The following is a 13529-nucleotide window of genomic DNA, read 5'->3' as shown; positions in this document are numbered from 1 at the left end:
AAGTAGAGGATTTCAATAAAACTTAACTAAATCATATTCAAAAACAGGTATTACATCATTATAATGTCAAAGTATTTTTCAAAATAATAAAACTATCTATGTCTCTCCCCCTTTATCTCTCTATCTCCCTTTCTCTCTCTTTCTCTCCCCTCTTTCTCTGTCTCTCTCCCCTTTCTCTCTCTCTTTCTCCCCTTTCTCTGTCTCCCCCCTTTCTCTCTCTCCCCCTGTCTCTCTCTCTCTCTCTCTCTCTCTCCCCTCTTTCTCTGTCTCTCTGGCAGAAGGACACACATCAATCCCATTTTGTCCTCCCTACACTGGCTACCTATCAAATTTCGCATTGAATTTAAAATATTGGTTTTAACTTTTAGAGCTTTAAATGGTCAGGCCCCAGAATACATTGCTGACTTGTTACGCTCATACTCCCCAGGCCGTGCCCTTAAATCAGCAGGCCAAAGTCTTTTAATGGTCCCAAAGACTCGCTATAAAACCCGGGGAGATCGGTCTTTCGAGGCTGTAGCCCCCAGACTCTGGAACGCCTTACCCTTGCTCCTCCGTGTGTCTGACTCTGTTGATTCTCTCTAAAAGGCAACTCAAGACACTGTTATTTAAACAAGCTTTTAGTTGACTGGGTTTAATTTATCTTTGACTTTTTAAATGTTTTAATTTTATTCAATGTATTTTAATGTGGTTGTACCTTGTAAAGCACTTTGGGATTTTTATCTGTGAAAAGCGCTCTATAAATAAACTTTACTTACTTACTCTCCCCTTTCTGTAGGTCTCTCTCCCCCCTTTATCGCTCTCTCCTTTTCTCTCTGTCTCTCTCCCCCTTTCTCTCTCTGTCTCCCCCCTTTCTCTCCCTCTTCCCCCCCTCCTATCTCTCTCCCTCCCTCTGCTGGCTAACATGCTAGGCTAGCTCGGTTAGCTTGTGTGATTAGTTGAGACGCACCGGCTCCATCAACGTCCCGGTGCTGTTTGTTAGGACTGAACCTTCTCTCCGTTAACCACGGCAATCACGGCACCGACAGACCGAAGGGACACAGAATATATTTAGCCAATAATACGTGAAGATGATTAAACTCTTTTCCCTGAAGCAGCAGAAGAAAGACGAGGAATCTGCGGGAGGAAACAGAACAGGAGCCGGGGGTAAAAAAGCCAGCGCGGCCCAGCTCCGAATACAGAAAGGTAGGCTAGTTAACGGCACCAAAACCTGGCGAAATATACAGAAAGGTAGGCTAGTTTACAGAACCAAAACCAGGGGAAATATACGGAAAGGTAGGCTAGTTAACAGCCCCAACCCCAGAGAAATTTACAGAAAGGTAGGCTAGTTAACAGCACGAAAACCCGGGGAAATATACAGAAAGGTAGGCTAGTTTACAGCACCAAAACCAGGGGAAATATACAGAAAGGTGGGCTAGTTAACAGCCCCAACCCCGGGAAATATACAGAAAGGTAGGCTAGTTAACGGCACCAAAACCCGGGAAAATATACAGAAAGGTGGGCTAGTTAACAGCACCATCCCCGGGGTTAATATACAGAAAGGTAGGCTAGTTAACAGCACCAAAACCCGGGAAAATATACAGAAAGGTGGGCTAGTTTACAGCCCCAACCCCGGGTTACCGGCCCTGCCTGCCGCGGCCGACTACTGACCAATAAACCCCCGGGTAACACGACCCCCTTCCGAGCCCAGGGTACACAAATACACATAAAAACAGGGAGAGGCTAACAGCTAGCATGCTAACTTTAAGTATCATTAGCTAACGGCGGCTAGCTTATGCTATATTTGAAAACACGCAGACAGACTAGCTAGCCCCGTTTTATGCTAGCCTGTTAGCACGCAGCTAACTCTCTAAACGGCAATAAATCCGGAACACTTTATCACTGCTAACTGGCTAACACTTGTGAAGGCTAACGCCAGGTAGCTTTTATAAAAGCTAACTTGCTGTCAGTGGTGGAATGTAACTAAGTACATTTACTCCAGTATTGTACTTAAGTCCAAATGTTGAGGTACTTGTACTTTACTTGAGTCTTTTCTCTTCATGCCATTTTCTACTTCTACTCCGCTAGATTTCAGAGAGAAATACTGGACTTTTTACTCCACTACATTCATCTGTTACAGCTTTAGTTACTGCAGTAAAAGTACTAACACTACACTATATAAATACAGTTACAGTAACAGTCCTGCAGTGTAAATGTTACTTAAGTAAAAGTCAGTGAGTATCATCAGGAACATGTAGTTAAAGTATTAAAAGTAAAGAACAATCCTATTTTAGAAAGTGTAAAGGATCCAAACAGTTGTGTGTTTAATGGTCTACACACACACACACTCTCACAGACACACTCACTCACTCACTCACGCACAGGCACACACACACAGAGACACACACCTTACACAGCTTAATGTGTAAAGTAACTAAAGTGGAACAGATGAATGTAGCGGAGTAACTAAAGTAACTAGTAACTTAAGCTGGAACAGATGAATGTAGTGGAGTAACTAAAGTAACTAGTAACTAAAGCTGGAACAGATGAATGTAGTGGAGTAACTAAAGTAACTAGTAACTAAAGCTGGAACAGATGAATGTAGTGGAGTAACTAAAGTAACTAGTAACTAAAGCTGGAACAGATGACTGTAGTGGAGTAACTAAAGTAACTAGTAACTAAAGCTGGAACAGATGAATGTAGCGGAGTAACTAAAGTAACTAGTAACTAAAGCTGTAACAGATGAATGTAGCGGAGTAACTAAAGTAACTAGTAACTAAAGCTGGAACAGATGAATGTAGTGGAGTAACTAAAGTAACTAGTAACTAAAGCTGGAACAGATGAATGTAGTAAATGATTAATGTGTAAAGTAACTAAAGCTGGAACAGATGAATGTAGTGGAGTAACTAAAGTAACTAGTAACTAAAGCTGGAACAGATGAACGTAGTCCAATATTTCTCTCTGAAATGTAGCGAAGTAGAAAGTGGCATGAAAAAAAAAAGACTAAAGTACAAGTAGCTCAACATCTGTCCCTTCTGAAGGCTAACACCAGCTAGCTTTTAGAAAGCTAACTTGCTGTGTCAGCTCTACTTCTCTAACGTTACGACTCATCACTTTTCACTGAAGTCAACAACAGTCTGAGTGTTAGTGTCTCTGATAGGTGTGTGTGTGTGTGTGTGTGTGTGTGTGTGTGTGTGTGTGGTGTTTTTTAGTGTCTCTAATAGTTGTGTGTGTGTGTGTGTGTGTTAGTTAGTGTATCTAGTGTGTGTGTGTGTGTGTGTGTTTTAGTGTATCTAATACAATAGTTGTGTGTTAGTGTCTCTGATAGTGTGTGTGTTAGTGTCTTTGATAGTTGTGTGTGTGTGTGTGTGTGTGTTAGTGTAATATGTGTGTGTGTGTGTTAGTGTATCTAATACAATAGTTGTGTGTGTGTGTGTATGTTTCAGACATTAATGAGTTGAACCTGCCAAAGACGTGTGAGATCAACTTCCCCGACGACGATGACCTTCTCAACTTCAGACTCATCATCTCACCAGACGAGGTGTGTGTGTGTCTGTGTGTCTGTGTGTCTGTGTCTGTCCGGATTGGGCCGAATTTTTCTGTCTGAACCCGACCCAGTTAAAATCTCATTTGGTTCTCATCCTAATGAAATATGTCCGTGTGTTTGTGTGGAAAGCTTTTATTAAGCAGCTGTAGGGAGACATTCAGAAATGTCAACAGATGAGACATCAGCCACACGGGGCAACAAGCGCACGTTAATAAGCTGTTTTAAATTTAAAATGTTCAATGGGAGCGAGAGCTGAGCCCTGAGGGGACGTAATTCATTTGGAGACAGTTTGGGTCAACATTTCCCACTGTTCCAAGAACCCAAATCACCAGCAGATCCACTTCAACATATGCCATACTGGACTCCTCAGAAGAGATGCGTCTCTAAAGCCATTCCTATTCCCTATTGCACGTTCTGTCAACCTGAACAAACTGGAACTTTCCTGCACATGGTCTGGGAGTGTGAACAGGTACATGAGTTCTGGAATAAAACAACATCAGTAATATCTGATGTGATAGGATGTCGAATTCCTGCTGACCTGATTGTTTAGTTACTTAATGATGACTCTAAATTACACCTGCTTGGGAGACAGAAGAAAATTTGGTTAGCTGGCTCAACAGCAACCAACAAACCCCACTCTCTTTGTATAAACAGTGGTTGGTGTATTTTCTGGACATAGTTATGCTTGAGCTCTCTACAGCAAGGATTACCAAAGCCAAGTCATCGACTATAGACCTATGGAAAGGTGCAGCAGCACAGGTATCAGTCCTAATGACCTCAGCATCACAGGAAGTAGAGGAGAGGGACTAGACAAGGTGGGATCTCTGTTTTTCTTTATTTATTTGTTTGTTCTTTCTTTCTTTTCCTCGAGACCGTGGGGGGTGAGAGAGGGGGGTTGTTCTTGTTCAAGTGTGTTTGTCTGTTCTGTTGTTGTTGTTTAAAATGAAAAACTGAATAAAAAATTGATCTTAAAAAAAAAAGTTCAATGTGTTAACCTTTCCTGATTGATTTGTTTCCGACCGTGGTCTGTAAACCAGGGGAGACTGGTTACCTCCAGGACCAACCTTGTAACATGAATAACGTTAACGGGGGTTAGAATCCTGTTTCTGGTCAACAAATGAATGAGCTTGGCTTTAAGTCTGGGCTTTCTGTCGGACACCTCCCACACTGGGTACAGACCTTAGACTTATTCCACTAACTCTGCTCTGGTCACATCCACAACACGTCTGCTTCCGCTTCTCTCTCTCTCTCTCACACTCACACACACACACACACACACACACACACACACCTCTCTTAAAGGAGCCGCAGCACCATTGTACAACAAATGCCTTATTGTGCTGATGTGACCGAGCCCGACCCAAAACATAATTTCTAAATATCTGTCCAAAAACGGCCCGGCCTGTCAGGTCGTGTGTGTGGATTTATGGCCACACACACGTGTGGCCATAAATCCTTTTCTGATTCTGAGATTAAATGTGTCTGTGTTTTGTCTCGCAGGGATTTTACAAAGGAGGGAAATTTGTCTTCAGCTTTAAGGTGAGAAACAGTTGCTTCCTGTCCTTTTCCCCTCTCTCTCTTCTCCTCTCTCTCCCTCTCTCTCTCTCTCTCTCCCTCCCTCTCTCTCTCTGCCTCACAGTAAGTTCAGATAAATAAGTGTGTGTGTGTGTGTGTGTGTGTGTGTGTGTGTGTGTGTGTGTGTGTGTGTGTGTGTGTGTTTTCCAGGTAGGACAGGGTTACCCCCACGACCCCCCCAAGGTAAAGTGTGAGACAATGGTGTACCACCCCAACATCGACCTGGAAGGAAATGTCTGCCTAAATATCTTAAGGTATGGAACTGTCTTGTCTCTTGCAGCTCTGAAGCTCCTTCTGATTTTAGGAGCTCACAGTGTTCTAACCAGGGGGTGCTGTATGGGAGACTTTCAACTTGTTGTTGTTGTCGTCCACAGAGAGGACTGGAAACCTGTGTTGACGATAAACTCCATCATCTACGGTCTACAGTATCTATTTCTAGTGAGTTCATTCTTTACCCTACGCTTGGCTTTGTTTACGGGCCTTCTTCCAACAAGCACACACACCAACGTAGGCTCACTTCAGAGGGTTAGGGGCCGTCCTCACCAAGAACCACAACCGGAACTAGGGATGCACCCAATCCAGATTTTTGGGGTTTGGCCGAATACCGAATCCAGTGGTTAGGATTCTGCTGAATCCTCCTCCCATCCTCAGTCCATGAACACAGTAAACACATGAATGTCTGTAATGTACCTGAAGTTGCTGCTGTCTGGAGATTCCTTCATGCACAACTCGTATTCTTTCAGATGTTTCAGACCACATGTTGGAACAGAGGCCATGTTCATGTTCAGCCCAGTCAGAATCCCAATCCTGAATTTGGTGCATCCCTGGTAGAAAAATACATACATACATACATACATACATACATACATGCATAACATTAACAGAACAATAAATAATGCAAATAAGTCAAAGTCTGAGCAGAGATTCAAAGATCCAGAGGGTTTAGTTTCATCTGGAAAGGAATCAATAGAAATGAATCAGCATTTATTTTGATAATTCATGAATCAGTTTATCTTCCGCTCTGTTTGGTCATTACACACACACTCACAAAGACACACACACACACTCTCACACTCACACCCTGGTATTGTTCATGCTGACTCACTGTAATATCTTACTGGGACACCTTATGAACTGAGCCATCGTTAAGATTATCAATCTCAGCTGTGCTTTTCCTACTATGACAAGTCAACATGTCTGCTGTGAAAAAGGTCTGTTGATGATGATGTTGTTTGTATCATCACGGTGATTTAACCCCCCCCCCCCCGTAGGAGCCAAACCCAGAGGACCCTCTGAACAAGGAGGCGGCTGAAGTTCTGCAGACGAACCGGCGGCTCTTTGAGCAGAACGTCCACCGCTCGCTGCGGGGCGGCTACGTGGGCGCCACCTACTTCGAGAGGTGTCTGAAATAACCCGGCGTCTCCGTCCTGTCATCCTCCAAACCCCTCCCCCCTGCCCTCCCCCTTTTACTCCTCGTTGCTCGCTGGCAGAACAGGAGCTGCAGCGACAGAAAGCAGCACGCCACAAGACGCTTTTCTGTTTTAAAACAAAAGAAGAAACTCCCTTTCTCCCTCCCCCCCTCTCTCCCCCCTCCCTCCCTTATTTCTCTCTGTTTTACTTCCAAGACGCAACATTCAACCGTTTACACGCCACAGGGGGACGCCGACACAACACACACCAGAACTGGACTCAAAAAGATGGCCAGCGGGGGTTTGGGCTGATGTGGGAAGTCAGTGAATGTTGCTCAGTGAGTGATTCACCATGACGCTGATGATGATGATGATGATTCTCTTTTTTTATTATTATTATTTAGTGTGTTTTTGGCAGAGACGCCTGAATCAGGCCGGCAGGCAGAAGGACACGCCCTCCCCTCCGCCTCGCCACCGCCGTTTCTTGGTTCGTTCCACCGTTTTCAGCCAGCAGCAAACTCCAAACGTACCCAAACGCCGTTTTAGACAAACGGCGCTCGCTCGGGATCTGGCAGCACCACCACATACTTCCTCCTAGAAACACAAATTATCGTTGTGCGTTTAGCGAGGTAGCGCCTAAATGCCGGAGGGGAGGGGCTTCAAATCGCACTGGGAGGGGCTTCAGACCACAGCTTGGAGTCTCAGATGCGCCTTAAAAACTCCCTCAAAGACGCAAGTTCCCTTAAAGCCAGACGTGGACATTTCCAGACCGGGGAAGCTGCGTTTTCCTAGGATGAGGGAGGAATGTCCCGCCCTACTCCGCGTCTGATTGGCTAGCACTCGTTGCCTTCGTTGGGTGGATGGGTTAGGTTATAGAATGCCAGGGTCAGCCAATCGGAGGCAGAGTTATACCTTTCATTTATAAGCGCTTTACGTCCTTTTAAAAACAACACTTAATATGTTGAGAAAATGCCAGATAATAAGCAGGAATCAGACCAGGCCAAAGCAGGTCTAAAGCAGCCACTTGGTTTTTAAAGAGAAGGGAGGGAGGCAGCCATTCCTTGGCCATCCTAGAAACGAGCTTTTACAGGCTCAGGAACGCCTTAAAGAAGTCAGTTAAAGCGAGCCGGTGACAGTTTCCTGCCTGTGATGACTCTGTGGGAGGGGCCTGTTAGAGGGGCGGGGCTGAGGATACGGGTTAAAGTGCCCCGGTTAAAGGTCCTGAAAAGAAGATGGACAGAGACAGTTTGGAGTTTGCTGCTAAAATCACACACACAGACACAACGGGGCACTGGGGCCGGTGGGCGCCGCCGTGCCGGGGCGTGTTTAATGGGGGGTTTAGTTTAGTTTAGAGAGGGGAGGGGCGGGCTTTGGTTTTGTTTTTTTTTGGGGTATGGTGTGTTGGTCTTAGAGGTGGCTAATGGCTTAGGGACTGCTTATTGTGTATATTGAAACCCCAGCTGTTCACATTGACTGCAATATGATTTATGTTAAATAAAATATGAACTTGAATGATTGTAACTGTTGTGACATCCCTTTGAAAAGAAATCAAACCAGTTCCTTCCTGAGACTATTTAGCAGAGGCACCGGGGCTCCGGCCAAGACGACTGGGATTGGTGTGTTGTCTTCCCATCAACCTTGAAAAAAAGAGTTTTCCAACATTTTAAATTGTTAAATTTTTCTTCTGCACATTTTCAGCATTTATTTCTACGTCCCATATTTTCTGATATAAAACAAAAATTTTAAACGGGTCAAAGTGACCCGAAGTCAACACAAGGGTTAAAGAAATTCCAATAAACCAGAGCACATTTTACTCCCATCCCAGAGTGCTGTGTGGACTAGTCAGACCTTCCTCTGCAGAGCTGTGGAGGAAGGTCTGGCAGAGAGAGAGAGAGAACTAAAAAAGGTGGTACATGATCACAGTAAGAAATTTGACAACATTGTAGTAAATATTTTCAGTGCATTAAAAAGTTTAAGATACCAGCTAATGAGTTCATAAAAAATCCCCAAAATGAAGTATTAACGTCACAATGAACCGTCTGAGGAAAGAAATGTCAAATGGTGACATTTGTCAGAAAAACTTCCACAAAAAGTACTAACTAAACTCAACTAAATTCAAAAGCAACAAAAATGTATAAACATAAATTAAGTTAAAAAGAGACAAATGTCTAAAAAACCATCAAACTAAATGTTGATTTTAGAGAGAAAGACGAGAGTTCAAGTCCACAGAGATGAAAAGGAGTCTTTATTTAATCCTATTTAACAGTTTGAACATCAACGGAGCCTCGCCATTGGCTGAAAGGTAAAGGGGGCGGAGCCATCAAAGGTGATATGTCTAATAAAAACAAACATTTCCTTCATATTCTGACATGTTTAAACACTTCTTCACAAGTTTTAATAATTTACTTATTACACAACTTCTGTTTATTAAATCTCCTATATTTATTTCTTAATCCCCCCCCCTCCCAAACCAGTGGTTTCTTCCAGCAGCATAACAACTTATTTTCAGGTTTATATTAAGGCATTTCTCAACTTCTTTTCCTCCCTTTTCTTTAGGTTTTGCTGGTTATTGTTTGTTTTTCGGCTGACGTCCAAACTAACCGATGCGTCTAGAGATTTTAGAAAATAGCAACAAAATGTCAAATCAAGCGACAAAAAAGTCAAGACAAAAGCTACAAACATTTTGAAAAAAAAGCAACATAAATGTCAACAAAAAACAAAAAAACTCCTCTTTCTTTCCCCTCTATCTCTGCCCCCCCCCCCCTTTTGATGTTTTTGGTGCTTTCTTTAACGTTTTTTTTGCACTTGTGAGCCTTTTTCTCAAACATCTTGTACATTTGTTCCGATGTTTTCTGGCACTTTTTGATGTCAAGAACCGTCCAGGTGTTCCCCTCTTTTCTTCCCCCATTATCCCCCCCTCCCCCCTCAGGCATCGGGCTGCGTGGTCATCAGCACCAGCGGCGTCTCTTTGTCCCCGGTCCCCAGCAGAGGAAACATCCTCTCGGTGAACTCTGCGGTTCCGCTGAAGCTGTAGATCTCCGAGCCAGACTTGGCGTTATAAAAGGTCACGTGACCCTCGTCCACGTCCAGGAACACGCCCACCTGACGCAGCCTCGGGGGGCTCTTCACCTGCACCGCCGGCACAAAACACACAGCGCCCCACACTCACAGTTATGGTCCGTAAATATATATATATATATATATATATATATATATATATATATCTGAGCCAACCGCAGGAAACCTCATATTCCTATTACCATATGTTGGTTTCTAATTGCTTGATAGATATATATATATATACACATATATACACACACACACACTATACTTCAGTCATGAAGTGTATTTTTAGTAGTTTTACTGCAGTAAAAGATGTGAATATTAAGTATAAAGTAACCTAGAGAACTAGTAAGTGTGCGTACCTTAGTGAGGGGGGGGGCCGTGAGCGCTCTCAGCTGGCCTCCGCTCCACCAGAGGGCGTAGTACCCGTTAGACGGACTCATGTCAAACAGCCCTTTCCTGCTCGCCGTCTCCGTGACCACGCCCAGCTTCCAGTCCCTGCTCTCGCCGATAAACACCTGCCACACACGGGGGGGGGGGGACGTCACCATAGCAACGGACCAGTCAGTCAACAAGGGTAAAGAAAAGTTCAAGTGACAAAATGTTGGAGCAAAACATCAAAAACGGGGGTAGTGTTACCGTAGCGTCAGGCTCTCACCTCCCAGTAGTGGCGTCCAGTGGCGTAGCCCTCCTTGGCGAGGACGCAGGACCAGACATCGTAGCGCTGCGGGCTGCTCCGGAAGAACTGCAGCGTCTCGCCGCGCTTCACCTGCTTCCTGTCTGAGGACAGGATCAGGAAGGGGTACGCCGTCACGGGGTTCAACGCCACGTCCTCTGGAGACCACGGACACACATCAGCACACACAACACACCAGACACAACAACACACATCTGAGTCAACGGAGACACAACACACAACTTTAACGTTCCACAGCTCCACGCTTTCTGTCTCTCTGTTATGAACATTGTCGTTCCTACCGCATTGCATTGTGGGATACTTTAGCAGTCAGTGTCCAGTGTTGCATACTGGGATATTTTACTTTTGGTTCCATACTAAAACATCTCACATCCTGTTTTAGCTCCTAAATAACATAGAGGGGGATTACGGAGAGATTTCTCAACACGTAGTTACAGATGCAGATTAACAACGTTAGCTGGCTTTGTTAGCGTCACACTTAGCTTTCTGTTCTTTATGCCTCCTTACTAGCATGCTAACATCATAACAACAGGGTTAGCATGTTAGCGGTCGCTCAAACAGCCGGCTGACAAACTACAACAGAATCATCTTTAATTCTAAATAAAGATAAATCTTCTCACCCATGTAGACTCGCACCTTCTTATGTCCTGCAACAGAATGAAGCTGGTTAACATTAACAATCACTAACATCAATAATAAGACTGTATTAATTGATAAGACGTACCTGAGACATGTTTCATTAACATAATATAATAAGACATTATTAATTGATAAGACGTACCTGAGACATGTTTCATTAACATAATATAATAAGACATTACCGGTATTAATTGATACCAGACGTACCTGAGACATGTTTCATTAACATAATATAATAAGACATTATTAATTGATACCAGACGTACCTGAGACATGTTTCATCCTCTTCATATCTGAAGGGAAACAGGAAACCAGTCAGTACCCTTTCACATTAAAAGTCCTCTGATGGTCTCAGTAAAAGGGTCTCTGTGTATTAGCGCTTGTGTCAGATATCTTTGACGAGAACTAAACTCCATCTAGTCGACTCACTGAGACACCCATTCAACATTTCTAGCGCTACCACCGATTCATGTGTGATGTAAAGATGATGTCATCACCTCTCAGAGACCACTGACTCTTCCTCAGATTGGCCGAGCTTCCTCTCAGACTGAGCATGCTCTCTGCTGCCGTCAGCTCATTGGACACTGAAACACACACAGAGACAACATTATACAGAGAACAAATTATACACACACACACACATTACACACACACACACACACACAGACACAAACATTATACACACACACACATTCCCGTGTTGGTCCTCCCCCCCCAGCCTGATGTTGCCCATCTTATATATATATATATATAAAAAAATATAAAAACTGACCTGAGCCCCCCCTGGGGGTTGGTCCCCCCCCCATCCTGATGAGGTCCATCCTGTCCCTGATGTCGGCCAGTGAGTTCTTGACGTCATCCAGCTGGAAGCTGAGAGAAAACTCTGAGAACTCTTCATCCAGATCAGCATCCTGGTCCTCGGCCAGGGGGGCCGCCGCACAGTCCAGACTCTGGCACACAAAATATTACACTTTTTATACTAATATTCAGACCTTTTTTTTATAGAAATGAAAAACTACTTTTTTCTTAAAAATATTTTTAAAAATCTTGACTTTGTTTTTTCAAAATGCATTAAAATAAAATTTTAAATCTACTTTTTGCTCAAAATAAACCAAGTTTTTCTATAGGATAAATACAAGTATAAATGGATAATAAAGTATAAATGAAAGTATAAATTTAATTCCTCTAAATATAGCAACTAATTTAGCAATTGCTTCAATGTAACGTCTTATATTATATTATATATTATATTCTATGTAACCTGTAGGAAGCCGATGTGATCCTGGCTGACGGCCTGCTTCTCCAGCTCTGCTCTCCTCTCTGTCAGCTGACTAAGTTCCGCCTCCAGACGCCTCACTAGCCCCGTCCCCTTCTCCATTACGCCGTCCAGCTGGATCTGGATCCCCCCCACCACGCGGGACCGGATCCGGTCTAGAGAGACCGCCACGTCGTCCAGAAGCTGCTCCACCTCGCCGCGCTCGCCGTCTGCGTAGCTCTGGCAGGAAATATTAAAACCGCCGTTATTAAACTGACCTGGACGTATTCAAAACGCACCTCTTCAGGTTATATTAGATTATAAAACTCGGAATAATAATGTGTGTGTGTGTGTCTCTCAATGGGGACATTCTAAAACTTATAAAGCCCATGAGAACCATAGAGAGTCAACCCACAGCTGCTCCGCTGCCCTGCTGAAAATGTGAAGAAGAAACCCTTAATGTCAGATAACGTCCATAATAATTGGACGTTTGGGTCGATTGACAGTTTTCAGTGGTTATGAGGAGCAATATGAGAGAGAAATTTGGTAATCATTGATCGTTGTTTAGGTACATTAAACCAGTGGTTCCCAACCTTTTTTCCTTGGCGCCCCGCCTCCAATTTTAAGCGAAAACAAAAATATATACTTTTTATACCGACTTTTGTATACATTATATATTCTAGTGTATTATCATAATTTGTTTAACGTGCGAATATTTTTTTTTTTACCTCAACCTCAAACTAGATAAAGACTTGCGCACCCCCTGTGATCTTTGCCGCCCCCCTGGGGTGCCCGGACCCCAGGTTGGGAACCACTGCATTAAACCATGTTAAGAGTTTTAGAATGTCCCGTTCAACACCCCTTGGATCTAGGGGCGGCTGTGGCTCAGTGGTAGAGTGGTCAAAAGTTTTGCGTGCGCACATGAAAGTTTTGTGTGGGCTCGGGTCGGGTATCCATCCTCTAGCGTGTGTGTGTGTGTGTGTGTGTGTGTGTGCGTGCGTGCGTGCGTGCGTGCGTGCGTGCGTGCGTGCGTGCGTGTCTGACCTTGACTGCATCCAGTTTCCTCTTCAGCTGAGTAACATGAATCTCTTTCTGTCCGATCCGGTTCAGGATCTCCTGCTCCGTCCTCGCCACCTGCTTCTGCAACACATCATTACATCATATATCAGTGCCTGTGCAATATCCTCTCACCTATTAGTGAGTTTTGATTGCATTCCATTCCTGGAAGTGGTCAACCTCAGTCCTGTAGTCCTGTTCATTATCTGTTAAAAAAAAAAATCGACTAGGACAGCATCATCTGCAAACTTAATCAGTGAGCAGTTGGAATGTTGAAATTTTTTTGACAGTGTGCCTATTATTTGTTGCCCA

At 43.9% G+C, this 13529-nt stretch overlaps 2 protein-coding genes across 5 annotated transcripts in view; one reads left to right on the top strand and one right to left on the bottom strand.

The window, feature by feature from the left end:
* The first annotated feature begins 884 nt into the window (after nucleotides 1-884).
* On the top strand, nucleotides 885-6822 carry ube2m (ubiquitin conjugating enzyme E2 M). Its single transcript, XM_039824736.1, has 6 exons — nucleotides 885-1182; nucleotides 3423-3517; nucleotides 5024-5062; nucleotides 5249-5352; nucleotides 5473-5536; nucleotides 6370-6822. The coding sequence occupies exons 1-6, from the start codon at nucleotides 1068-1070 to the stop codon at nucleotides 6508-6510; spliced, it is 558 nt and encodes a 185-aa protein (XP_039680670.1). The 5' UTR covers nucleotides 885-1067; the 3' UTR covers nucleotides 6511-6822.
* Nucleotides 6823-8723: 1901 nt separating this feature from the next.
* Nucleotides 8724-13529, bottom strand: part of LOC120573828 (E3 ubiquitin-protein ligase TRIM39-like) — a 17354-nt gene continuing 12548 nt past the window's right edge. For 3 of the 4 annotated variants that reach the window (XM_039823683.1, XM_039823684.1, XM_039823685.1), the window contains 9 exons: nucleotides 13206-13301; nucleotides 12168-12401; nucleotides 11679-11856; nucleotides 11404-11490; nucleotides 11173-11199; nucleotides 10888-10914; nucleotides 10229-10404; nucleotides 9933-10088; nucleotides 8724-9636 (listed from right to left, as the gene is read on the bottom strand). In XM_039823683.1, the coding sequence (XP_039679617.1) occupies nucleotides 9433-9636; nucleotides 9933-10088; nucleotides 10229-10404; nucleotides 10888-10914; nucleotides 11173-11199; nucleotides 11404-11490; nucleotides 11679-11856; nucleotides 12168-12401; nucleotides 13206-13301 (1185 nt within the window). In that variant the 3' untranslated portion in view covers nucleotides 8724-9432. The remainder of the gene's footprint in view (nucleotides 9637-9932; nucleotides 10089-10228; nucleotides 10405-10887; nucleotides 10915-11172; nucleotides 11200-11403; nucleotides 11491-11678; nucleotides 11857-12167; nucleotides 12402-13205; nucleotides 13302-13529) is intronic. The other variant, XM_039823686.1, reaches the window with a different exon arrangement.

This window comes from Perca fluviatilis, chromosome 15, assembly GCF_010015445.1.
Source record: "Perca fluviatilis chromosome 15, GENO_Pfluv_1.0, whole genome shotgun sequence".
Taxonomy (NCBI): Eukaryota; Metazoa; Chordata; class Actinopteri; order Perciformes; family Percidae; genus Perca; species Perca fluviatilis.
The sequence above is the reverse complement of the archived record's forward strand: the minus strand, read 5'-3'. Positions and strand labels throughout refer to the sequence as shown.